The sequence below is a fragment of the Ranitomeya variabilis genome, chromosome 4 (genome assembly GCF_051348905.1).
Source record: "Ranitomeya variabilis isolate aRanVar5 chromosome 4, aRanVar5.hap1, whole genome shotgun sequence".
NCBI lineage: Eukaryota > Metazoa > Chordata > Amphibia > Anura > Dendrobatidae > Ranitomeya > Ranitomeya variabilis.
In genome coordinates, this window is record NC_135235.1 from 576,480,758 (window position 1) to 576,507,362 (window position 26,605).

At 43.7% G+C, this 26,605-nt stretch overlaps 1 protein-coding gene across 1 annotated transcript; it reads left to right on the top strand.

Moving 5' to 3' along the window:
* The first annotated feature begins 1,408 nt into the window (after positions 1-1,408).
* On the top strand, positions 1,409-24,914 carry SLC17A9 (solute carrier family 17 member 9). The gene is made up of 13 exons (XM_077252908.1): positions 1,409-1,882; positions 11,795-11,992; positions 12,201-12,340; positions 12,758-12,857; positions 13,021-13,151; positions 13,826-13,922; positions 14,083-14,179; positions 14,405-14,492; positions 15,583-15,617; positions 15,819-15,934; positions 16,031-16,086; positions 18,345-18,374; positions 24,282-24,914. Exons 1-13 carry the CDS (start codon positions 1,743-1,745, stop codon positions 24,437-24,439), a joined length of 1,386 nt encoding a protein of 461 aa, XP_077109023.1. The 5' UTR covers positions 1,409-1,742; the 3' UTR covers positions 24,440-24,914.
* Positions 24,915-26,605: the final 1,691 nt, after the last annotated feature.

The following is a 26,605-nucleotide window of genomic DNA, read 5'->3' on the forward strand; positions in this document are numbered from 1 at the left end:
GTAGGACAGCACGTGTGCATAGCCCTCAGTATTAACATCTGTGAATAGGGAACAGTTGAGCTTTTCTTTTCCAACTTGGTGCAGGAGTGATGCGGGTCCCAGAGCTAGGATATGCTATAAATAATGTACACATGTATGAAGGAATAGAGCTGTGATGGATGTGGGAGTCCTAGTGACCCAAGGGCCAAGGTGAGGTACTCGCCTATTAGGTCTATACACATTGCAGTATGTGGGCGTTTATTGCCATTTTCTGATCCTGGAAAGTGGGCATACTGACGTCATCATAAGCTGCGGCAGGAGGACGGACTCCTTACCGTAATTCTACTCTGTGACCTAACTAACCTCTACTACATCTTGGGCAAATATTGACCATAGAGATCACATATTGACTACCGGCTGAGAGTAAACACTGTTAAACCTGAACAATTGGGCTTAAGTATTGTTTCACTTTAGGAGACATTAAATATTGAACATGTAAATAAAAGTATGTGAACCCCGACCATTATAATCCTATTCCATTGAGGAATTATGCCGGCCTCCATTCTTCAGGGGAGATTTTGGGGACCTCCTTATTTTGTCTGCATCAGTTGAGTAACTGACCTGCTTTGGACATCAATTCTGGAGCAGTTAAACTTACGTTCTGGATGAAGGTGTGAACACCGCCTTATAAAGACATTCTAGCACTGCAAATGATGGACTCCATAACCCTACAGACCTCATTAGTGTATGCGTACACAACATCTTTTCCAGGCGACGATCTCGATGATTTTCTCAAGACAAAGACTCTTCGGGAAATTATAGTTTTTTTTCCCTGAACTGTTTTTTTTTTACACTTTTTTTGGTCGTTTTCTAAGCACTTTTTCAGTGTTTTTGTCCACCAGTGGTTTTATTAAGTGTTTTGTCCATTGTGGTTTTTTTACTTTTTCTGATATTCTCCGGATGTTTTTTAACTCCATGAAACAACAAAGAATCCGTGGCAGTTTTTCAAGTAAAAACACTTGCAAAATGCTAAAAAAAAAACACCAGGCGCCATCTGGATCGTCGTCAGAGCAGCAAATGCTGCAAATGAAACACTAAACATATGCCCAGAAAGTTGTTTTTAAATGTATGTTCATTCTTGTGAGCTTTTAGTTAGCATTTTTCCCAGGCAAGTTTCGCAGTGGATCAGCCTGAAGAAAACATTACTTGTGCGTAGCCCTATAGTCTTGGGGGTCCTTTTGGTGATGTTTGAGTCCATTATGTCCTCTGCATATTTCTTTGTTTTTAGAACAGAATGATGAAATGACGTAATCCGGCAATGACCCCAGGTGATGCTGTCGGCCTCGGGGTGTGGGTGCACCCCAATAGGTATGTGTGACTGACGCCAGCACCCGGAATGTGCCTGATGTCAGTGCCTGGCTTCCTGCCTGTGTGTATAGAGAAAGCAGCACCAGGAACAGGAAACCAGCACTGACAACGTGGAGAAAAGTTACTCTGTAATGCAAAAAAAAAAAAAAAAAGTCCCTCCCACTAGAAAAACTTTCAGCTCCAAACACAACAGGAGTCACTCAGTACTGTGGATTTCAGGGAGTGCACACATCTCACTGCAGGGAGTCAATGCTTAGAACTTTAGAGAGTCAATTTAAAGGGTCAGAGGTGCAGAGATTTAGAAGGTTCTTAGATCCAATGCATAAAGCTTTAGGGAGTCAGTGTGCCATGCTACTAGGTGCCAGTCTGGGTTAAACTTCCCCCTGTTTTTTTGAATGGCATCAATTGGGGGCAAACATGCCCACCGGAGCGACCTGATACGATTGCTACCAGATGATCTGCCACAGCCCCCACCTAAGAACCCTCTTCATGTGGACAGGATGAAGAGGAACAGCGGAGACCCCTACTGGTCCAGGTCAGTGAACAGACTGCGGCACTGAGCCCCCAGAGCTAGCACTCTAATAAGCGACTGCTCCTGCTTTATGCCACGTAAATTGGGCGCAGAGTCTGCCGTCTAGTAAGTAGATACATATGTGGCAATGTTGTGATTCCTAAGCAACATCACCCCCCATGTAAGAAATAGTGCCATAAAGCCATCCTGTAAAATATATTGTTTTTCGCTTTTTGCGCCATTTATTTTCCATTGTATAGTGTCTGGTATATAAGCGTCCTCTGTGTAGTGATGGCTGAGCGTTGTAGTTCTTCTACTCATTTAAACATCCAATTGTTGTGTATAAACATGTCTTTCCGACGTTAACAGCTCGCTTTATGTTTGCTCAGAGATAATATTAGCAAATGTATATCAAAACGTCAAAACACTCAAACAAAGGATAAAGTGATTTCTGCCAAATGTGCAAAGACTTACTACTAGGGGATTTAGATTGTGAGCCCCGATGGGGACAGTGATGTCTCTCAGGAGCGGTGGAAACTAATGGCGCTATATAAGTGAGTAAAGTAAAGAAAACGTATTAAGTGGTCGGGGCTTTTAAATAATTTGGAGTTTTGAAATCTACATCAGCTGTTTAAAGCGAGGTGAGAGGAAAACGGGTGAAAATATTTTGCGTACAAATAATAGGCTTTCTGGAGAAAGTGCTTTTTTTTTCTTAAACGGGTGCATAAAAAGATTAATATATGTACGCTTCCATAGGAGCTAATGTCCTGCCGATAGCGATCTGTCTTGACTCCCCCTATTCGTTTATTTTCAATGGAGAGAGTAGAGAAAGCTGGTATCAGACAGCCCTGGCACCTGTTTATCTACCCTGAGAACAAAAGAATTGAGCGGTTTAAGTTCCCAGTGTCTGGTAGCTATCTTCTCGGACGTTCTATTTTGGTTAGGATTTGGAAGGCTCCCACACTCATCTGAGGGCCATTGGCTCCCACACTCATCTGAGGGCCATTGGCTCCCACACTCATCTGAGGGCCATTGGCTCCCACACTCATCTGAGGGCCATTGGCTCCCACACTCATCTGAGGGCCATTGGCTCCCACACTCATCTGAGGGCCATTGGCTCCCACACTCATCTGAGGGCCATTGGCTCCCACACTCATCTGAGGGCCATTGGCTCCCACACTCATCTGAGGGCCATTGGCTCCCACACTCATCTGAGGGCCATTGGCTCCCACACTCATCTGAGGGCCATTGGCTCCCACACTCATCTGAGGGCCATTGGCTCCCACACTCATCTGAGGGCCATTGGCTCCCACACTCATCTGAGGGCCATTGGCTCCCACACTCATCTGAGGGCCATTGGCTCCCACACTCATCTGAGGGCCATTGGCTCCCACACTCATCTGAGGGCCATTGGCTCCCGTACTCATCTGAGGGCCATTGGCTCCCGTACTCATCTGAGGGCCATTGGCTCCCGTACTCATCTGAGAGCCATTGGCTCCCACACTCATCTGAGGGCCATTGGCTCCCGTACTCATCTGAGAGCCATTGGCTCCCGTACTCATCTGAGGGCCATTGGCTCCCGTACTCATCTGAGGGCCATTGGCTCCCGTACTCATCTGAGGGCCATTGGCTCCCGTACTCATCTGAGGCCATTGGCTCCCACACTCATCTGAGGGCCATTGGCTCCCACACTCATCTGAGGGCCATTGGCTCCCGTACTCATCTGAGGGCCATTGGCTCCCGTACTCATCTGAGGGCCTTTGGCTCCCATACACATTGGGTTTTGTGGACTAATGGGTATGGGGGTGTCGGCCAAGTGATGATCTGGAGAGATGTCGATCACATAAGCCGCTGGCCGATATAACACACGAGTGTTCGAGCTTCTTACGGCTGGGGCTACACAGCAATTCTCTGACAAGTTGCGCAACCAAAAATATTTGTGCACCCACTATTTTGGAGCTGCGATTTTTGGATAAAAAATCCAAATTGGGAGTCAATTTCTTTACTTACATCCATGTGTTTTTGCCCGCAGGCTTCATTAAACATTCATCATTTTGCTGAATGAAATATCTGACAATCCATGAGGTAACTTGTTCTGACAGAGTTGTAGCCTTTATTTCCACCTTTTACTGAGCCCCTCTCGGCTGATTTATCTCCTTTAAGGGCTTGTTCACACTACCTTATTTTCGGTACGAGCGCTATCCATAAGAAAAAAAGGACCACACTCTTTTCACTGACCAAATCTGCGTGCCAAAAAATAATTGCAGCCTGCACTAGTTTCCCTTCAAGAAAAAAACGGATGCCGCAGTATAGCCTCCGGGTTTTATGGCTACATTGCATTTCTGTAACATAGGAAACTGTAAATGGTTAATAGCCGCTGAGTAAAAAACGGATTGTACACCGATGACAAGTCAAAAAAATAGTTTCACTTCTCTGGATGAAACTCTGGAAAAAAAATGTTATACTGTCGTGTGGACCTCCCCTGAATGTGGGCTGTGGTCATACATCAGCTGCAAGGAGCTCAGTAAAAGACGGCTAAGGCCTCCCTCATTCAGACCATCAGTGTTGCACGAACGCGATCTATCCGTGGTTTTTTTTTACAAGTCTAAGGGTCCGTAAAAATCGTGAACAGTGCACGGATGGCATCTACAGGTGCTTCTCACCATGTGAGGATATCAAAACTGTAAAGCGCGGCGGAATATGTTAGCGCTATATAAAAATAAAGATTATTATTATTTTTATTATTATTATTATTATTAATATCATGAAAAAGTTACCATAATTTATTTCAGTTCTTCAACACAAAAAGTGAAACTCATATATTTTATAGAGTCATTACATACAGAGTGATCTATTTCAAGTGTTTATTTCTGTTAATGTTGATGATTATGGCTTGCAGCCAATGAAAGCCCAAAAGTCATTACCTCAGTAAATTAGGATACTTTATAACACCGGCTTGAAAAATGATTTTAAAATCTGAAATGTTGTCCTACTGAGATGTATGTTCAGTAAATGCACTCAATACTTGCCCGGGGCTCCTTTTGCATCAATGCGGTGTGGCATGGAGGCGATCAGCCTGTGGCAGAGCTGAGGTGTTATGGAAGCCCAGGTTGCTTTGATAGCAGCCTTCAGCTCGTCTGCATTGTTGGGTCTGGTGTCTCTCATCTTCCTCTTGACAATACCTCATAGATTCTCTATGGGGTTAAGGTCAGGCGAGTTTGCTGGCCAATCAAGCACAGTGATACTGTTGTTATTAAACCAGGTATTGGTACTTTTGGCAGTGTGGACAGGTTTTATTCTCTTAATATATTACCATCATCATATTATATCGCACTATGTACTTACAATTGCTCATTTTGCCTTTCTACCCAACTAATTCTTCTCTTTACTTTGCTTTATGTAGACACTGGAAGTCTCTTGTCCCTGCTTTTATCATCCCCCTCTTAAACTCCTGACTTAAAATAGAATTCTTTGGTCACAATAATTGTAGGTATGTGTGGAAAAAGGCACAGAATTTTAGGAAAAAAACACCTCGCCAACCATTAGGCATGGGGGTGGAGAAATCATGCTTTGGGGTTGTGCTGCAGCCAATGACACGGGGAACATTTCTTGATGCAAACATGACACTATCTGTAAAAAAGTTGAAAGTGAAAAGATGGATAATGATCCTAAATACACATCAAAATCCACAATAGACCTCAAAAGGCGCGAGCTGAAGGTTTTACAATGGCCCTCACAGTCCCCTGATCTGAACATCATTGACAATCTGTGGCTAAACCTCAAAATAGCAATGCATGCAAAAAGACCCAGGAATCTCACAGAACTATAAGAATTTTCCAAGGAAGAATGGATGAATATTCCTCAAACAAGAATTGAAATACTCTTGTCTGGCTGCAAAAAGTGTTTACAAGCCGTGATACATTTTTAAAAGGTTGTGCTACTAGGTACTAACCATACAAGGTGCCCAAACTTTTGCATCGGCTCTTTTTCTTTTTTTGTAATTTTAAATGTAATTGTAAATGTAATTTTTAAAATGTAAAAGATTTTTGTCTAAAATATAAAGGAAATGTGTCATCTTTAGGCCTTTTAGAAATCATTTCATCTTCATCTTGCTTAACTGCTCTCAATAAGTCATTTTGACCAGGGGTTGCCAAACGTTTAAATGTCACTATACGAGTGCCATCCATGAAAACCAAAGGCTAGCACTCGTATGTCTGAACGAGGCATAAAGATGATGCTGATGAGTTTATCTCAATAGTGCTGAAGCCTCAAGGAGTTAAATGACAAATTCAGCTCTGCAGTAGTATAGCAGTGCTACATAAAACTGAGCGGATTATAGGAGAAAAGACACCCTGATGTTTTACTATCTTGTTTTATTAACCACAAAATGCTTTAATTGAGCAGCTGGAAAGTCTGGCCTGTGCTTATTCTTCTGCGTGGACTGTAGGACCAGGACCACAATGTGGCGTTACCAGAGCCTTTGTTGGAAGTCCTTCTAGAAATCTATGGGGTGTTCCTATCCTAATCATTTATGCACAACATATGCCATAAATGTCTGGTACCAGGAGGTGCCACCTGTGGGACCCGTACCCTTCTCCAGAACTGGGGTCTCTGACCCCTGTTTTTTTCTGATGCTGCCACCACTGTGAAAGTAGAGGTGACTATCCCTATTTACTTCTCTGAGAGTCTCAAAAACAGCCCAGATTCCTGTTGTGAAAATAGGCGAGGGGTCCTAAAGTAGTGACCCACATCTTTTAGACCTCTTCTGATTCTCCCCACAACTCCTCCATGCCGCCTGTTTGCCCCGAAACATTGCAATAAAGGACTGATTTTAGGAAACGGTGAGTGCCGCTTTTCTTCTTCTTGCTTGAATTGCATATTACTTATTTGCTAAGCACCACCGTATTCCTCGTTTTTAAAATGCGGATGCAAATTATTTAATAACTATAAAAAGGTGTGTTGCCGGTGCCGAAGATCGCTTTTTTCTTGGCTAACTTTTCCCCACTTACCTGACAAGTGCTATCTCCCTTGGTATGGCCACAGCTCTTCTCACTCCTGCATCCTTAACCCAGACCCTCCCTCATAGCTAAACCAACACAGAAAATTTAGGTGGCAAATTGCACACAGCATGTCAGGGCACCCGCTTCCATGCCCAGACCCTCCCAGTGTTAACTGTTGGCTTGCTGTCTTCTCTCCTGGTAGCCATGGCCTTGCTGCCAGACAACGTCTCTCTAGTGACCTGCCCAAGCATGCTAGGTGGACCTCTCCACATCTCCTACAGCTCCGCGTAACACATCTTAACCTACACAATGGACGATCTGCTTCAGCATCCGTTCCACCATCACAGTCTCTTTGGATGTCTAAAGTGTAAGATACACAGATATAAAATACTAGATTGTGGCCCGATTCTAACGCATCGGGTATTCTAGAATATGCATGTCCCCGTAGTATATGGACAATGATGATTCCAGAATTCGCGGCAGACTGTGCCCGTCGCTGATTGGTCGACGCAACCTTTGACATCGTCGCCATGGCAACTATTATGACATCTACGTCGATACTGTGCCCGTCGCTGATTGGTCGAGGCGAATTTGCGGCAGACTGTGCCCGTCGCTGATTGGTCGAGGCAACCTTTATGACATCATCGTCGCCATGCTGTGCCCGTCGCTGATTGGTCGAGGCCTGGCGGCCTCGACCAATCAGAGACGCGGGATTTCTAGGACAGACAGACAGAAAGACAGACAGACAGACGGAAAAACCCTTAGACAATTATATATATAGATATGAAATATTTGCATACAATTGTAGGTTTCTTCGAAAAGGTCTGAATACAACTTCTCATATCACTATGTTGAGGGTCAATTGTTGATGTCAGTATCCAACCAATTAAATCAGGCCTCTTAAGGTGACACTTCCCAAAAATCTTGAAAATACCAAAAAAGACAAAAACTGACGGAAGCAAAGTCACAAGAATTCACAATCTAACAAATTTTATTCAATATTGATAGAAACAGTAGCTAAACATATATATAAAAACAATTGTCTAGTGCTGTCCTCTGGGGAATACACATACATCTGAAACTGCAAGTGCAGGGCTACATGCAGCAACCACATCCAAAATGCACAAAAATAAATAATCAATTTATAGGCAGGTATTGTTACTGTTAGAATTAGACCCAGGTTATTTACTGTATGTCACTTATTAGTAGGGGTATCACCCCTTACCACACTATGCCTGGATCAGTGCCAGAGAGGGTATATATGAACATAAGGTAAAGTGCTATGTGCCCCTGGTGCACAGCATGGTTATGGTTTAAATTGTTCTTTTTTGGCAGAAACACTAATAGGCTCACTCACTTGCAGTTTCAGATGTATGTGTATTCCCCAGAGGACAGCACTAGACAATTGTTTTTATATATATATGTTTAGCTACTGTTTCTATCAATATTGAATAAAATTTGTTAGATTGTGAATACTTGTGACTTTGCTTCCGTCAGTTTTTGTCTTTTTTGTTTTTTTGTTGATGTCAGTAGCCTTCAGAAGTGTTAGGGCCCCGTCACACATAGCGACGCTGCAGCGATACAGACAACGATGCCGATCGCTGCAGCGTCGCTGTTTAGTCGCTGTGTGGTCGCTGGAGAGCTGTCACACAGACCGCTCCCCAGCGACCAACGATGCCGAGGTCCCCGGGTAACCAGGGTAAACATCGGGTTACTAAGCGCAGGGCCGCGCTTAGTAACCCGATGTTTACCCTGGTTACCAGTGTAAATGTGAAAAAACAAACAGTACATACTCACCTTCGCGTCCCCCGGCGTCCGCTTCCCTGCACAGACTGAGCGCAGGCCCTAACAGCAGAGCGGTGACGTCACCGCTGTGATCTGCTTTCACTTTACGGCCGGCAGTCAGTCAGTGCGGGAAGCAGACGGCAAGGGACCTGACGGACACCGGAATGTGAGTATGTACTGTTTGGGTTTTTTTACATTTACGATGGTAACCAGGGTAAACATCGGGTTACTAAGCGCGGCCCTGCGCTTAGTAACCCGATGTTTACCCTGGTTACCAGTGAAGACATCGCTGGATCGGTGTCACACACACCGATTCAGCGATGTCAGCGGGACCTCAACGACCAAAAAAAGGTCCAGGCCATTCCGACACGACCAGCGATCTCACAGCAGGGGCCTGGTCGCTGGTACGTGTCACACATAGCGAGATCGCTACTGAGGTCGCTGTTGCGTCACAAAACTTGTGACTCAGCAGCGATCTCGCAATGTGAGACGGGGCCTTTAATCATCAGGATACAGATGTAAGTGAGACAAAAGGTACCGTCACACTAAACGATATCGCTAGCAATCCGTGACGTTGCAGCGTCCTGGCTAGCGATATCGTTGTGTTTGACACGCAGCAGCGATCAGGATCCTGCTGTGATATCGCTGGTTGTTGGTTAAAGTTCAGAACTTTATTTGGTCGTCAGATCGCCGTGTATCGTTGTGTTTGACAGCAAAAGCAACGATACCAGCGATGTTTTACAATGGTAACCAGGGTAAATATCGGGTTACTAAGCGCAGGGCCGCGCTTAGTAACCCGATGTTTACTCTGGTTACCATCGTAAAAGTAAAAAAACAAACACTGCATACTCACCCTCTGATGTCTGTCACACGTCCCTCGCTGTCCGCTTCCTGCACTGACTGAGCGCCGGCCGTAAGTGAAAGTACAGCACAGCGGTGACATCACCGCTCTGCTGTTAGGGCCGGCGCTCAGTCAGTGCAGAGAAGCGGACGCCGGGGGACGTGAAGGTGAGTATGTACTGTTTGTTATTTTACATTTTACACTGGTAACCAGGGTAAACATCGGGTTACTAAGCGCGGCTCTAGGAGTGATGTACTAACTGCAGGATGGGGCTGTATACAGGGACCTAAGAGGAATGATGTACTGCAGGATGGGGCTGTATACAGGGGCCTAAGAGGAGTGATGTACTGCAGGATGGGGCTGTATACAGGGGCCTAAGAGGAGTGATGTATTGCAGGATGGTGCTGTATACAGGGACCTAAGAGGAGTGATGAATTGCAGGATGGGGCTGTATACAGGGGCCTAAGAGGAGTGATGTACACGGACTCATTATTGGTGCCCGTTCTCTCCTCCTGATAGTTTCACTCTACAACATGGTGGCACGGGACATCATTGTCTCTATCCATACCTTTCATTCTCATTTTGGTTGTTTAGAACCACCTGTGCATTCCTTTAAGGTGACAGGTGAGAATTCTGATCTTCCATATGACAACTGTTTTTTTTTTCTGTATTCTTCAGAGCAGAACTCTCCCAGCATTCCCTGCTTGTTCATTGTCTGTACGGGACATGTTCCAGTACTTCATATTGCCGGGATGTTGGAAAAACTAACTGCCCCTCTACATGATAAAGGCCCCCATTCACATTGGATTAAAGCTTATGTGTCTGAGGGGGTCAGGAGAAATAACTGACTGCGGAATGGGGGTCTTGCAGACCTCTGTCTTATGTGTATGACCAGTTTAAGGGAATATTCCCATCTTCATAGATGTGTATTTTTGGATAGTGACTTTTGCAATTTTCTCTTTGTTAAAATTTGCAGCTGTTCTCGAGATATTAATTCTTCTTTTGTTAACAGCTTGTTGCCTAGGAAACCGACCACCGCCGCTGTCTAGTTTGTAAGTATTGCACTGAAGCCAGCAGATATCAGGAACTAACAGCAGAAGGCCAGATTCAAAGCAGTGCTTACAAGCCCATTAGAAAAGAACTTGTAAGAACTCTACATGTTCGGTCACCTCTGCTAGATAGGAATTTTGGTCGGTCTCCTAAGCAACAAGCTGTAAATAAAATAAAAACGGTAATCAAGAAAAACTGAAGACTTAGACAGTAAATTCTATGAAAGTGGGAATAACCCAGTGCTGCTAGTCATAAGCTTGCTGACTGTTTCCAGCAGAGTTGTGACTGCAGCTTGGACGGTTTGTCTCTTGCCTGCACGTTGTATTACATACGGTATTTTCTCACTCTTGCTGTTACATTGTTGACACTAGTAGCTGTGTAATCTGGATGCCGTCCAGACTATATGTGGTTAAATATTAGGTACTGCTTCCTCATTGTTGGATTAGTAGGAAGGGGGTGCAAAGGATTCTGGGTGAAACCAGCAGGACAGTTCCCAATATAGTAATCGCCTACAGCGCAGAGACAGGATCTGCAGGGTTGTGTCACTGTAGCGTCATACTGGAAACCGCCAGTATGGCTGCTGTTACTGGCTCTGTAGGAGCTGGCATATGGCTGTCCTGCCAAGTAGCTATGTAGTGGCCGAAGAGAACTTGGTACATTCATACATATTAGGATGTCCTGCAAGTATGACCCTGTCCAAACACTTAACTGATAGGACCAGTGGTATACCTAAAAGCAAGGGAAACTGTCATCAGATTTTTGCCACCTAATCTGAGAGAAGCATAATGTAGAGACAGATACCTTGATTCCAGTGATGTATAACTTACTGTGCCGCTTGCTGTGATTTTGTTAAAATCACTGTTTTATCAGCAGATTATCGCTAGAGGAGTAGTAAACCTGCTTCCATGTAGTCCTCCATAATCATTAGCTCTGTATAACCCCACCCCCCCACTGATTGGCAGCTTTATATGTGCACTGCGCATAGGCAGAATACTGCCAATTGGAGATGTGGGAGGGGCTATACAGAGCTCAACATTCAGAGAACTGGTAGATCTGCAGCAGATAAAACAGTAATTTTTAACAAAACTGCAGCAAGCAGCCCAGTAAGTGACAAATCACCGGAATCAGGGCCTTTACACCTATATCATACTGCTCTGAAATGGGAAAACAAAAACTTGGTGGCAGACTCCCTTGAAGATGTCACAATCCACTAGCTCTCAGGACACATCTCATCCCCTTATTTTCAATTTCTTGTTACAGGCTGGAGACCCGGGTCTGGACTGCAGCTCTTCTGATGGGAACATGTCTCCTTTACTGCGCCCGTGCCAGCATGCCAATCTGCGCAGTGTCAATGAGTGGCTTCTTCGGCTGGGACAAGCGGCAGTCTGGACTTGCTCTGGGCAGCTTCTTTTGGGGGTACTGCGTAACTCAAGTGGCCGGGGGGCATTTGAGTGACAAGTGAGTACACGGGGCATCCCATTGACTACCTTACTTTTAGTTCATAAAGTGAGCCTCCACTTTTAGCTTTCTCACGGCTCTTGACAGGGTCCTAATAGCTGCTATCAATTGAGCTCCGGGACTGAAGCAACTCTTAAGAGAGCACCTGCCCCTTTAACAGGTTTCTGACCTGTGGTATCTGATGTGATTTTTTTTATATATATTTTAGGGTAGGTGGTGAGAAAGTTATTCTCTTATCAGCTCTGTCCTGGGGCTTCATCACGGCAGTGACCCCCCTGGCTGCTCATGTAACCAGAGACCCTCTTCTATTGGTCAGTCTTCTGCGATTCCTCATGGGACTATTGCAAGGTAATCCTCGGGGGCGGGTCCTATAATGTAGATTCAGATTAATTTTAACCTCCTATTAGGTCAGGTGTACAGGGTGGTTACTTATCAAAGGTCTCCTATCAGCAGGATAGTGTTGGGCATCAATCCCTTGTACAAAGATGGAGGTCAGAAGAAATTTGGGCATCACTGACCTGTTAGAAACAAAGCTGGCCCGCAAGGGAAGTGTCCTCTTGCTTGTACCTATTAGGTGAGCGGATTCTCAGGGGAGGGGCTAGTGTAAAAAGTTAATTTTTCACCCAGTTGATTGAATGGAGGGTACAAGTGAGAGCAATTATGTCTTTTAGTCCACAACCCCTGTAGCACACTAAGTGACATAGGCATTTCTGACATATTTATATTGTTTTTTTTAATTATTCTTTTAACCCTTTTCTACATCAGGCGTTCACTTTCCGGCTCAGGCAAGTCTGTTCTCTCAGCGGGTTCGGGAAAATGAGCGAGCGTTCACCTGCAGTGTTGTGGGCTGCGGATCCCAGCTTGGGTATGTATCATCCAGCTTTCCTGAGGTCTGTCTATGTTATCAAGGATATGGCAAGGGGGGTGTATCACAATATAATTGGGTTGTGAAGAATTATCTGGTTACTTCCCCCGATGTGGAGCTGCTGGCGGTCCGCTAGCCCCCGCTCATAGTCTTTCTGTTCCAGGACACTGCTGATTGGTGGAGTCGGGTCGGTGTTGCTGGAGTGGTACGGCTGGGAGTCCGTCTTCTATTTTGCTGGGTTTCTCACTTTAAGCTGGGGGTATGGTCTGAGCACCTACGTACTCAAGAAAAGTGGTAAGCTGACACAATTTAAAGGGGGACTCCACAGAAATAATAAAAAAAAGTATTCAGTTTTTAGTGTTCTTTTTACCACCCTCTGTCAACTATTTGAGTTTCCGGGATGGAGGTGTCGTTTCACAGCTCTTAGTTAAGAGGTGACATAATATATAATAATAGCGCCACCCCTGAGCATAGGTTGTAACTGGTATTACAACAGAGACCCATTGAAATGAATGGAGCTGAGCTACAATATCACCCACAACCCATAATTAAGAGTGATGTTTCTGTAGAAACCCCCCCATAAAACTGCCATATTGTTCTAGCCATGGACAACCCCTTTAAAGAACTCCATCCTTTAGCGCCCCCGAAATTACTTCTGGAGTGGCTCTCACTGTAGACCTGGAACTGCAATGGTGCTATCATGCCTACGGTGACTGCAAATACGTTCCAGAACCCACCCAATTTTATGACGATCCTTCACCACCCAATATCCAAGCCCACGTATTAAAGGGAATGCCAAGTGCAGCGCTCAGGTGGTCAGTCCCATAGAGGAGGCAGAGTCCTGGTCTCGGGATTGCTGTGGGTAGCAGCGGTCGGACCCCCAGTGATCAGCTATTTCTTATTCTATGGATAGGGGATTACTAAGACATGACGAGGGTCTCATTCTAATACTCCTTGTGTTTTCCCAGAGAAGATTCTCACTTTTGAAGATCTGGGGAAAGGTTTCTCATTGTCCTCCCAGACCAGCGTGCCCTGGAGACGCTTATTTAGGAAGGCGCCTGTGTGGTATGTACAGTAGTGTCTTTTTAACCCTTTATTAGATATGTAGTATTACCCCATCAGTGGGCATTAAGGGCGACCCCACCAGCTGCACATTCCTGTTATCATTTGGCGCAGAGCCCAAAGTGAGACTCTTTTTCTGTTTTGTCTTTCTGTGTAATTTCAGGGCAGTGATTATCGCCCAGCTCAGCGTGGCCAGTACTGCGTTCACCCTGTTTTCCTGGGTTCCAACATTTTTTAAGGAGCGTTTCCCAGACGCCAAGGTAAGTCATGTGACCTAATGGCGTTTTGTCTGGCCGGGATTGTATTTGTGCGATTGTCTGCTGCCACCTATTGGTAAAAATATGGAATTACAAAGTGCAAATCACATTCCAATAGAAGTGAGTGGAGCTGAAAATGTGACATAATGCCAGGTATCATCTACTAAGGCCTTATTCTCCTACATTGTGTACCTGGATCATCTTTCTGACCAGTTTCTTGCCTTCCAGGGTTGGGTATTTAATGTTGTACCCTGGCTTGTCGCCATCCCATCTGCTGTGTTCAGTGGGCTCCTGTCCGACTACCTCATCACACAAGGTAAGGTGCAGCCCCTCTTAAAGTTTCCATAAGATATCAGTATGTGACATCTTTCTGCGCTTGCTCCGTGGACCCCCAACCTGGTGCATGCGCCATACTCTCCCTCCTCCGGTAACTCGCTGAGGTGTAATAAATCAACAAAGTTATTGCCTACAGAAGGGCAAGTATGGAGCGTGCACAGAGTCCGCAATGCATGATTTCAGCCAAAGAATACTGCCAAATCAATACAGCCATCAATAAGTCCTCCGATGTGGAAAATCCCGTAATCCCAGCGTAATATTACCCCTTTATACATTCTTAAAAATACAGGGTTTTTTTTAGATCAGTTTGTACCTGGTAAGTGTTACTGTCACTTTAAACGAAATAATCCATGACTATACTACTTAATCTATTACTACACACAGCGGCATCCCGTGGAAGTCTCCCGTTCTTCCTGCCTGCTGACTGTTTCCTCCTGAACATGAAATCATTTTTGGATCACCTGAATAATACAAAGCCCTTCAATGAACATTTAACATATGGAAATAATGTTTTATAATTAAACCAATCAGTCAGAAAATGATCTACTGAAAAATTTACAAAAAAAGTATATTAAGGGAATGTTCACACAGAGGTTTTTTTATGTGAATTTCTGTGTCTGAATTTTTATTTTTATTTTACACTTTTTTGATAAGATCTTTGGCACGTTCTATTTTTCAGCAAGTTTTTTGATGTTCTGTCAATTATATTAGGGGTGTATGAATTGGAGTGGGCTTTTTGTCTTGCTTCTACTGCAAAAAGCTATCAAAAATTGATTAAAAAAAAAAGAGAAAAAAGTAGCAAAAAAAGTTTGCCAGAATTTATGCTTGGGAATCGCACCAAAGAATTCCCTAAATATTTCTTTTTTTTATTCATTTTATTTAAGTGCAGCATTTGCAATATAACTGTATAATCACATAACTTGTGCAAAAATAGACTCCTGGAGGCTTTTCATGGCCACTAGGTGGCATAATCGCAATTTATGATGGTCTTCCTGACACTTTGCTGCCTGCTCAGCGGTGAGTTTTTCTGCTGGTTTTCCTTTAATAGTTAAATATTCTTCTCTTTTCAGGTTATAAAACTATCTGGGTCCGGAAGCTCATGCAGGTAACTGCGGCTCTGTCATTTTTCTTCTCTTGCCTCTCGCCGTGTTGGGTGCAGACGTGCGGCTAAGCTGGATGTGTCAGATGCAGCAGAGCTGATCTCGCAATATGTAGACATGAATTATTGAGCTCTGCTACATCACTGAGCCCTCATCTAGTGTCGCTATGTCCTCATATTGTAAAAACTCTTGTTCTATGTCTACAGGTTATGGGAATGGGCGTCTCCAGCCTCTTCGTCCTCTGCTTGGCTCATACAAACAGTTATGCTCAGGCAATTGTCTTTGCATCTGTGTCAGTGGGACTGCAGACCTTCAACCACAGGTAGGGGCTCGGAGGACTATAGTGACAGGTTCTGGCTCCTGTCATTACTGCTCCGTTATATCAGACACTGGGTAATATCACATTATTCTCTTACAGTGGTATAACGGTCAATGTTCAGGACCTCGCCCCCTCCTGTGCCGGCTTCCTTTTTGGTGCGTATATATATGTAATTCTGAAAACCTGAACGTGTCTAATAGGCATAGCTGCATTCTATTATATTACTGCAATAATCCTGAGTTACACCCTGTATTGTACTGCAGAGCTGCACTCACTATTCTGCTGGTGGAGTCAGTGTGTACATACATTACATTACTTATCCTGTACTGATCCCGAGTTACATCCTGTATTATATTCCAGAGCTGCACTCACTATTCTGCTGGTGGAGTCACTGTGTACATACATTACATTACTTATCCTGTACTGATCCTGAGTTACATCCTGTATTATACTCCAGAGCTGCACTCACTATTCTGCTGGTGGAGTCACTGTGTACATACATTACATTACTTATCCTGTACTGATCCTGAGTTACATCCTGTATTATACTCCAGAGCTGCACTCACTATTCTGCTGGTGCAGTCACTGTGTACATACATTACATTACTTATCCTGTACTGATCCTGAGTTACATCCTGTATTATACTCCAGAGCTGCACTCACTATTCTGCTGGTGGAGTCACTGTGTACATACATTACATTACTTATCCTGTACTGATCCTGAGTTTCATCCTGTATTATACCCCAGAGCTGCACTCACTATTCTGCTGGTGGAGTCACTCTGTACATACATTACATTACTTATCCTGTACTGATCCTGAGTTACATCCTGTATTATACTCCAGAGCTGCACTCCCTATTCTGCTGGTGGAATCACTGTACAGACACATTACATTACTTATCCTGTACTGATCCTGAGTTACCTCCTGTATTATACTCCAGAGCTGCACTCACTATTCTGCTGGTGGAGTCACTGTGTGCATACATTACATTACTTATAAAAATGTGCAACAGCAAAAAAGATGCAGCACTCACCCATGAGCTGTTTCAACGAAGTCCTTTATTAAACCATTGTGGATCTGTGGACAAAGTTCATGGGACAGGCAGGTGCAGGAGGAGTGCAGGGAAGGACAACAGCCGTTTCGCGTCAAAGACGCTTCTACGGGTCCATGGACATGGATAGTGTGAATAGTGAGTGCAGCTCTGGAATATAATACAGGATGTAACTCAGGATCAGTACAGGATAAGTTATGTAATGTATGTACACAGTGACTGCACCAGCAGAATAGTGAGTGCAGCTCTGGGGTATACTACAGGATGTCACTCAGGATCAGTACAGGATAAGTTATGTAATGTATGTACACAGTGACTCCACCAGCAGAATAGTGAGTGCAGCTCTGAATTATAATACAGGATGTAACTTTGGCTCTTAGCTATAGTTTGTTCAAAGAGCTATCCGGTATTTTAGCCAGTCACTGCATTTCATGATGCAGAAAGAAAGATATTTGCCTTTTATATAACCACAGACAATTGGTAAGTGATGTCTTCCTCTTTTATATTAAACTAGATGGTGGCCCGATTCTAATGCATCAGGTATTCTAGAATATGCATGTCCACGTAGTATATTGCCCAGCCACGTAGTATATTGCACAGCGACGGAGTATACAGCACAGAGCCACATAGTATACAGACTTAAAATAAAAAATAAACATATACTCACCTTCCGAAGGCCCTTTGAAGTCCTGGCCCTGTGTGCGGTGCACGCGGCAGCTTCCGGTCCCAGGGTTGGTATGAGCGCAGGACCTGTGATGACGTCGCGGTCACATGACCATGACGTCATGGCAGGTCCTTCTCGCATAGCATCCTTAGCACCGGAACCTGCCGCTTGCATGGAGCGGTCACCGGAGCATCGCGAGAAGTGGGAAAGGCGGCGGAAGGTGAGTATATAATGATTTTTTATTTTTTTTATTATTTTTAACATTAGATCTTTTTACTATTGACACTGCATAGGCAGCATCAATAGTCAATAGTAAAAACTTGGTCACACAGGGTTAATAGCGGCGGTAACGGAGTGAGTTACCCGCGGCATAACGCGGTCCGTTACCGCTGGCATTAACCCTGTGTGAGCGGTGACTGCGGGGAGTATGGAGCGGGCGCCGGGCACTGACTGCAGGGGAGTAGGGAGGGACTAATCGGACTGTGGCCGTCTCTGATTGGTCGCGGCAGCCATGACAGGCAGCTGGCGAGACCAATCAGCGACTTGGATTCCATGACAGACAGAGGCTGCGACCAATGAATATCCGGGACAGACAGACAGAAGTACAGACGGAAGTGACCCTTAGACAATTATATAGTAGATTCTATGGAGGATGATCTCTGTATTATGTCTCACTCTTTTTCTCTTCCGTTTTAGGTGTGGCCAACACAGGTGGAGCCTTACTTGGTAAGTCCTAGATCAGTCCCCAGCAATCTATTCATGTTAAATTTATCTGCAATTTTTTTATATATTATCTTTACATTTTTTTTTACATTATTAAGATCTCTGTGTGCAAACTGTAAAGCGCTGCAGAATATGTTAGCCCTATATAAAAATAAAGATTATTATTATTATTTTTATCTCTGCTTGCTGTAAATAAACAGGAATTAGAAGCCTAACGCTTCTCACAGCTGAGGGTTTGTTACAGTTGTGTCCAGCTTGGTGCCTAGACTGATTAGCTCTCAAAAATTTGTCAAAATTGGATACAATTGTAGTGTAGCAAACCTTCAGCTTCTGTATGAGGTTTCTAAACTTGTGTGATCTTGGACGTTCTGGTGTCAGGTCGACCACACACACTAGTTGGCTGCCCACCAAACACTGGTTAGGTCGACAGCTTTCACTCTTTCTCCATACATACGGACACTTACCTCAGTGGGGTATACATGTGTTCTCAGTAGCAAGAGGGCATAAAGCCTCTGCCAGGCATCTCTGGCAGGGGCAAGAACAAAAAAATGAGGCAGTTGAAATCCCAGTGCCTGATCCTTATCACTGCCATCTATCTGTTGGTGGGTGAGAGTCAGGAGACCTCCATACTCATAAAATAGTTAAAAAGAAATTTGTCCACTTGGCCAATGAATCTCTCTACAGACAGCTTAGGCCCCTTTCACACATCAGTTTTTTGCCATCTGTCGAATTTTGAAAAAAACGGATCTGGCGACTGATGCCGTTTTTTTCTCTTAGACTTGTATTAGCAACAGATTGGGACGGATGGCCTCATGTTTCATCCGTCATTCGCCGGATCCATCTAAAACTGTTTGTTCGGCGTCCGGAGACAACGGACATAGTAACGTTTTTTGTGTCCGTTGAAAAAATGGACAGCGACAGATCCGTTGCCGTCCGTCGTTTGTTCGAATGGAAGCCTATGGCGCCAGATCCGTCAAATGACGGAATCCAGCTACGGATTCCGTTTTTTTTAACTGAGCATGCTCCGATTTTTTTTTTTTTAGGATCCAAGTAGCCAGATCTGCTAGTCGGATCCATGAAAAAAACAGATCCGTCGCATCGGTTTTTCACAATCTGCGACGGATCCGTCGAGGCAATGGATTGTGACTGACGGCAAAAAACTGATGTGTAAAAGGGGCCTAAATGAAGCACGTCCATCATAGTTTTAATATATTACAGTCATCATATTATATAGTACTGTGTTCTTACAATTGCTCATTTTGCCTTTCTACCCATCTAATTATTCTCTTTTCTCTGCTCTTTGTAGAAACAGGAGGTCTCTTGTCCCTGCATGAGTCATCCTCCTCTTGAACTCCTGACCCAGCTTCCCTGCTCCTCCCTACTGCCAGGGACTTGGCAGTGATGTAGAATTGTAGTTCTAATGATGACTCATGCAGGGAAATGGAGACCTCCTATTTCTACATAGAGCTTAGAAGGATTCAGCTAGTCAGTTATTAATCACATGATGTCATAGACCTAATGGGAAACAGAAGAGTTAGCTGGGGACAAGGGAAAATGAGCAATTGTATGTACATGGTGCTATTTATTAAGAGGATTCATTTTTGATGCGAGCGCTTCTTTAAAGGGAACCTGTCACCTGAATTTGGCGGGACCTTTTTTCAGTCCGATGGGCGGTGTTTTCAGGTGTTTTATTCACCCCTTCCTTTCCTGCTTGCTGCACGCTGGCCGCAATACTGGCTTGAAGTTGATTCGCTTTCCTCCGTAGAACACGCCTGCGCGAGGCAATCTTGCCTTGTGCACGCGCAGTATGCTTTGCCCAACTGCGGGCACAGCCGAAAAGCATTAGTGCTCATGCGCCGGCGCACTATGTCCCGGAACACAGCGAAATACTTCCGGGACATAGTGCGCCGGCGCATGCGCATTAATGCTTTTCGGCTTTGTTCTACGGAGGAAAGCGAATCAACTTCAAGCCAGTATTGCGGCCAGCGTGTAGCCAGCAGGAAAGGAAGGGGTGAATCAAACACCCGAAAACACCGCCCATCGGACCGAAAAAAGGTCCCGCCAAATTCAGGTGACAGGTTCCCTTTAATTTCCAGGATTCATACCCTGTTTGGCCACAAGATGTCTCCATATCATGGCACGCTGTCTCCGCACACAGTATAGAGCCGCGCACAATGTGTTGCTCCTTATTCTTGTTGTGGTTGGCACAGTGTCTTGGTATCTGATTTAGGTTAGGACTACACTGCGCCTTTGGTCATTTAATGTCAAGTCTAAGACCTGTTGGAAAATTAACAATTTGTTAAATTTTATGTCTTTTCAATTTAGGGGTCATTTATACTGATAATTATTTTGCACTAGAGGTCTTACTAACGCTCATTCACAATGATCTTTCAGTGTAAACAGGCTGCAAAACTCTCGTTCATCAGATGGAATGATCTTCTGTGCTGCGCAAAAGTTCATCTTTCTTGGCGGTACATCGTCCTCTGTAAATAGGACCGAGGACAGAGAATGCCTGTGTGCACTGAGCGATCTATAACAGAACATAGGCTAATGACCGCCAAGCGGCACATTATTACCAATCTGCAGTTGTCCAGTGCCGCCGGTCAGTCCATGTAAACAACTAATTTTTACAATTACTGACATTTTTTACAGCTGTTTTAACATTTTACTTAATAAATCAATAGGACACTTGAAAATAAGCAGCTTTGTAAGATATATTATCTGAGAAATCACCTTCTTTCTCCTGGACTGATCATTCACTCGATTCCTGTAGTGAAGATGGATATTCACACTAAAGAGACAGAAAATGTTAGTTGGTGCCTATAACATTCTATGCAGAGGGAGAAGCAGACACACACATTCTCCTGAAACAGTCACAATTCTCCATAGAACTTTATAAGCACCAACTGTCATCTCATATCTCCATAATGGGAAAATCTGTATTCTGATTTTACAATTGAATTGTAAATTTTGAGAACAAAGAGGTGAAATATGCAAATTTCTCTGACAAAACGTATTGCAAAATTTCTTATTTATATGTGTACTGTTAATTTATTAAAGAAGAATTAAAGTGACGGTTACTTTTTAAATTGCGGCATATATTGGCAAAGTTGTGCGCAACCTGTAACCAAAAATCTAGCAGGTGTGGCCTCACTATGCCGCATGTCACAACGGGGCCACATTGACAATCATTACATGTTTTCTGCTGTGTGTGGCTTTCAGCGTCTGAAAAAAAATGTAGGATAAGAGCTCAGTGCTGCTTGGACACAACTCCAGGCTCTGTGCAGATACTGAACAAGTAGGCGATGCTGAGAGACTTCTCTTTAATGTGTTCGCAAAGTGGTTTACCTCTACCTGCACTATGTACTGCCAATATTTTGGCATCATGTAATGTGGTGCCCTAAAAATCATTGCCATATCTTGGACAATTACCTTTGTGCTGCCAAACTGGCAGTGCTCTATAGTGCCATCCCCTATCATACAATATGGAAAAAATCCCACACCGTAGTTTGTATTGTCTAGAAGTGCTACTTCTATACAGTGCGCAAGTTACACCGCCATGAGTGGCCAAACATCTCCATACTCAAAGACATATACAGTTGTGTGAAAAAGTGTTTGCCCCCTTCCTGATTTCTAAATCTTTTGCATGTTTGTCACACTTAAATGCTTCAGATCACCAAACAAATGTAAATATTAGACAAAGATAACACAAGTAAACACAAAATGCAGTTTATAAATTTAATGTCTTTATTATTAAGGGAAAAAGAAATCCAAACCTACAGGTCCCTGTGTGAGAAAGTGATTGCCCCTAAACCTAATAACTGGTTGGGCCACGATTAGCAGCAACAGCTGCAATCAAGCATTTGTGACAAATGGCAATTAGGCTTTTCCAATGCTCTGGAGGAATTTTAGCTCACTTATCTCTGCAGAATTGTTGTAATTTAGCTACATTGGAGGGTTTCTGAGCATGGACCGCCTTTTTAAGGTCATACCACGGCATTTTATTAGGATTAAAGTGAGGAATAGTGATGAGCGAGTGTGCTCTTTACTCAGATTTTCAGAGCATGCTCGGGTGGTCTCCGAGTATGTTGGGCATGCTCGGAGATTATTGTTTGAGTCGCCGCAGCTGCATGATTTGCAGCTACTAGACAGCCTGAATACATGTGGGGGTTGCCTGCTTGTTAGGGAATCCCCACATGTATTCAGGCAATCTAGCAGCTGCAAATCATGCAGCTGCGGCAACTCAAACATACTCTCTCAGCATGCCCAAAATACTCGGAGACCATCCAAGCATGCTCGGAAAACCCGTGTACACTTGCTCATCACTACTCAGGACTTTGACTAGGCAACTGCAAAGTCTTAATTTTGTTTTTCTTAAGCCATTCAGAGGTGGACTTGCTGGTTTCTATTGGATCATTCTCCTGCTGCATTACCCAAATGCGCTTCAGCTTGAAGTCATGAACAGATGGCCAGTCATTCTCTTTCAGGATTTTTTTGGCAGACAGCAGAATTCATGGTTCCGTTTACGACACCAAGTCTCCTGGGTCCTGAAGCAGCAAAACAGCTCCAACCCATCACACTACCACCACTATATTTTACTGTTGGTATGATGTTCCTTTTCTGAAATGCTGTGTTACTTCTATGCCAGATGTAATGGGACATACACCTTCCAAAAAGTTCAACTTTTATCTCCTCAGTCCACAGAGTATTCTCCCAAAAGTCTTGGGAATCATCAAGATGTTTTCTGGCAAAAGAGAAACAAGCCTTTATGTTCTTATTGCTCAGCAGTGGTTTTCATCTTGAAACTCTATCATGCAGGCCATTTTTGCCCAGTCTCTTTCTTATGGTAGAGTCATGAACACGGCACCTTAACTGAGGCAAGAGAGGCCTGCAGTTCTTTGGATGTTGTTGTGAGTTCTTTTGTGATCTCTTGGATTAGTTGTCGCTGCACTCTATGGGTAATTTTGGTTGGCCACTCCTTGGAAGGTTCTCCACTGTTCCATGTTTTTGCCATTTGTGGATAATGGCTCTCACTGTGGTTCGCTGGAGTCCCAATGCTTGAGAAATTGCTTTATAACCTTTTCCAGACCGATAGACTACTTTGTTTGTAATTTGTTGCAGAATTTCTTTGGATTACAGCTTGATGATTAGATTTTGAGGATATATTGGTCTACTTCACTTTGTCAGGCAGGTCCTATTTAAATGATTTCTTTATTGAGAAAAGGTATGGCAGTAATCAGGCCTGTGTGTGGCTAGGGAATTTTTAACTCTGCTTCCCAAAGATGTGATAAACCATAGTTAATTTATGTTTTAAGGGGGGATGGGCAATCCCTTTCTCACACAGGGCCCTGTAGGTTTGAATTTCTTCTTCCCTTAATAATAAAGACCTTCACTTAAAAAAAATTGCATTTTGTGTTTACTAGTGTTATCTTTGTCTAATAATTAAATTTGTTTGGTGATCTGAAACATTTAAGTGGGGCAAACACTTTCTCACACAACTGTAATAACAGTGCAATAGCATTTCTAAATAATACTGCCATACAATTTTTACGACTTTTGATGGTCACATGCCTGCAGATCAGGACAGCGCTGTGGGTTACATGGCGACTTTGGCAGCGACAAAGGTCTTGGGTGATAGATCGCTATGTGATGATACTACTGTCCACTTCAGCGGACCCTTAGTGGACAGGCAAGTCACAAAAGTCAGTCCCAGTTTTATTTTTTGTGATTTCTTACGATCGCTGTACCCTAGGTATCACAGTCTGACCGCACTTACCTGCGTTACGTTGCATTGTAGTAGCGACACAAAGTGATCGTTGGTCACTCTCCCCGCTCCGTTACCAAAGTTGCGGTGTAGCCCCAGACTGAACCTTACAAGTTCTGATATGGTATGTTTTTTTCTGACCCTAGGTGTCGTCTGGGTCTATCTCTCCGGTTACCTCATTGAAACCACCGGCTCCTGGAGTCCCATGTTTCACCTGGTGGTTGTTGTTAATGTGTTGGGTTTATTCGTCTTTTTGGAGTTTGCCAAGTCTGAGAGAATGGATGTAGAGATAATCCACATCTAATAGGACAACATAGTCAAGGTGGATCTTCAGAACATTTGTGGCACCAAGGTTGACCTCTTGGTATCTGCCAGTCTGTTGAGGAATCCAGGACAATCATGTCAACGGACTTAACCAAATAACTTGGTTTATAGCGCCCCTAGTGGCCAAGAGAACATGAAGACAAAAATTGAAATCATCAACCACAATGGATTCATGGAAGATATGAAGGAGAGGATCCAGGAAAGAGTACATATTGTTTTAAAGATGTATTTAATTTATTCTTTAGCAGAAAGGACTCGATATCAAAACTGATGGCAGTAAACATTCATATCCGCATGGACGCCATGTCAAGTCACACACCCGATGGAAGCTGACACTGAATACACCACACACATCACACCATGACTTCCAAACAACTGGAAGTCCCACACACTGCTTTTCCACAGGTGAATATGCAGGAAAATGAATGTCTGCTAATAAAATATTGCATTTTTAAGGTTTGTCCTGCTTTATATGTGTACAGTGAGGAAGACGTATAGCTACAGATGGAGATATACATGCCTCACAGGTCTCTTGTCCTCCATGTACAGAGATATACACATCTCATGTCTCTTCTCCATGAACAGTTATATGTGAGTCGCCCGCCAGGGCCGTGGGGTACTCTGTACCGGGTCCGGTACTTAAAGGGGTGTCACGGTAGCTGCGACCCAGTCCGTGCCCCTGGGCGCCCAATTAAAGGGAAAGGTCTTTAAGGGGATTTGTAAAGTCTATGTTCATTACGCCACCTGTGGTTTTCAGTCAGTATAGACCGACGATGCTTAACCCCTTTACCCCCAAGGGTGGTTTGCACGTTAATGACCGGGCCAATTTTTACAATTCTGACCACTGTCCTTTTATGAGGTTATAACTCTGGAACGCTTCAACGGATCCCGGTGATTCTGACATTCTTTTCTCGTGACATATTGTACTTCATGATGGTGGTAAAATTTCTTTGATATTACCTGCGTTTATTTGTGAAAAAAATGGAAATTTGATGAAAATTTTGAAAAAATTTCGCAATTTTCCAACTTTGAATTTTTATGCAATTAAATCACAGAGATATATCACACAAAATACTTAATAAGTAACATTTCCCACATGTCTACTTTACATCAGCACAATTTTGGAACCAAAACTTTTTTTTGTTAGGGAGTTATAAGGGTTAAAAGTTGACCAGCAATTTCTCATTTTTACACCATTTTTTTTAGGGACCACATCTCATTTGAAGTCATTTTGAGGGGTCTATATGATGGAAAATACCCAAGTGTGACACCATTCTAAAAACTGCACCCCTCAAGGTGCTCAAAACCACATTCAAGAAGTTTATTAACCCTTCAGGTGTTTCACAGGAATTTTTGGAATGTTTACATAAAAATGAACATTTAACTTTTTTTCACAAAAAATTTACTTCAGCTCCAATTTGTTTTATTTTACCAAGGGTAACAGGAGAAAATGGACCCCAAAAGTTTTTGTACAATTTGTCATGAGTACGCCGATACCCCATATGTGGGGGTAAACCACTGGGCGCATAGCGGAGCTCGGAAGCGAAGGAGCGCCATTTGACTTTTCAATGCAAAATTGACTGGAATTGAGATGGGACGCCATGTTGCTTTTGGAGAGCCCCTGATGTGCCTAAACATGGAAACCCCCCACAAGTGACCCCATATTGGAAACTAGACCCCCCAAGGAACTTATCTAGATGTGTTGTGAGAACTTTGAACCCCCAAGTGTTTCACTACAGTTTATAACGCAGAGCCGTGAAAATAAAAAATCCTTTTTTTTTTCCACAAAAATTTATTTTTTAGCCCCTAGTTTTGTATTTTCCGAAGGGTACAGGAGAAATTGGACCCCGAAAGTTGTTGTCCAATTTGTCCTGAGTACGCTGATATCCCATATGTGGGGGGGAACCACCGTTTGAGCGCATGCCAGAGCTCGGAAGTGAAGGAGCGTCATTTGGAATGCAGACTTAGATGGATTGGTCTGCAGGCGTCACATTGCATTTGCAGAGCCCCTAATGTACCTAAACAGTAGAAACCCCCCACAAGTGACCCCATATTGGAAACTAGACCCCCCCAAGGAACTTATCTAGATGTGTTGTGAGAACTTTGAACCCCCAAGTGTTTTACCACAGTTTATAACGCAGAGCCG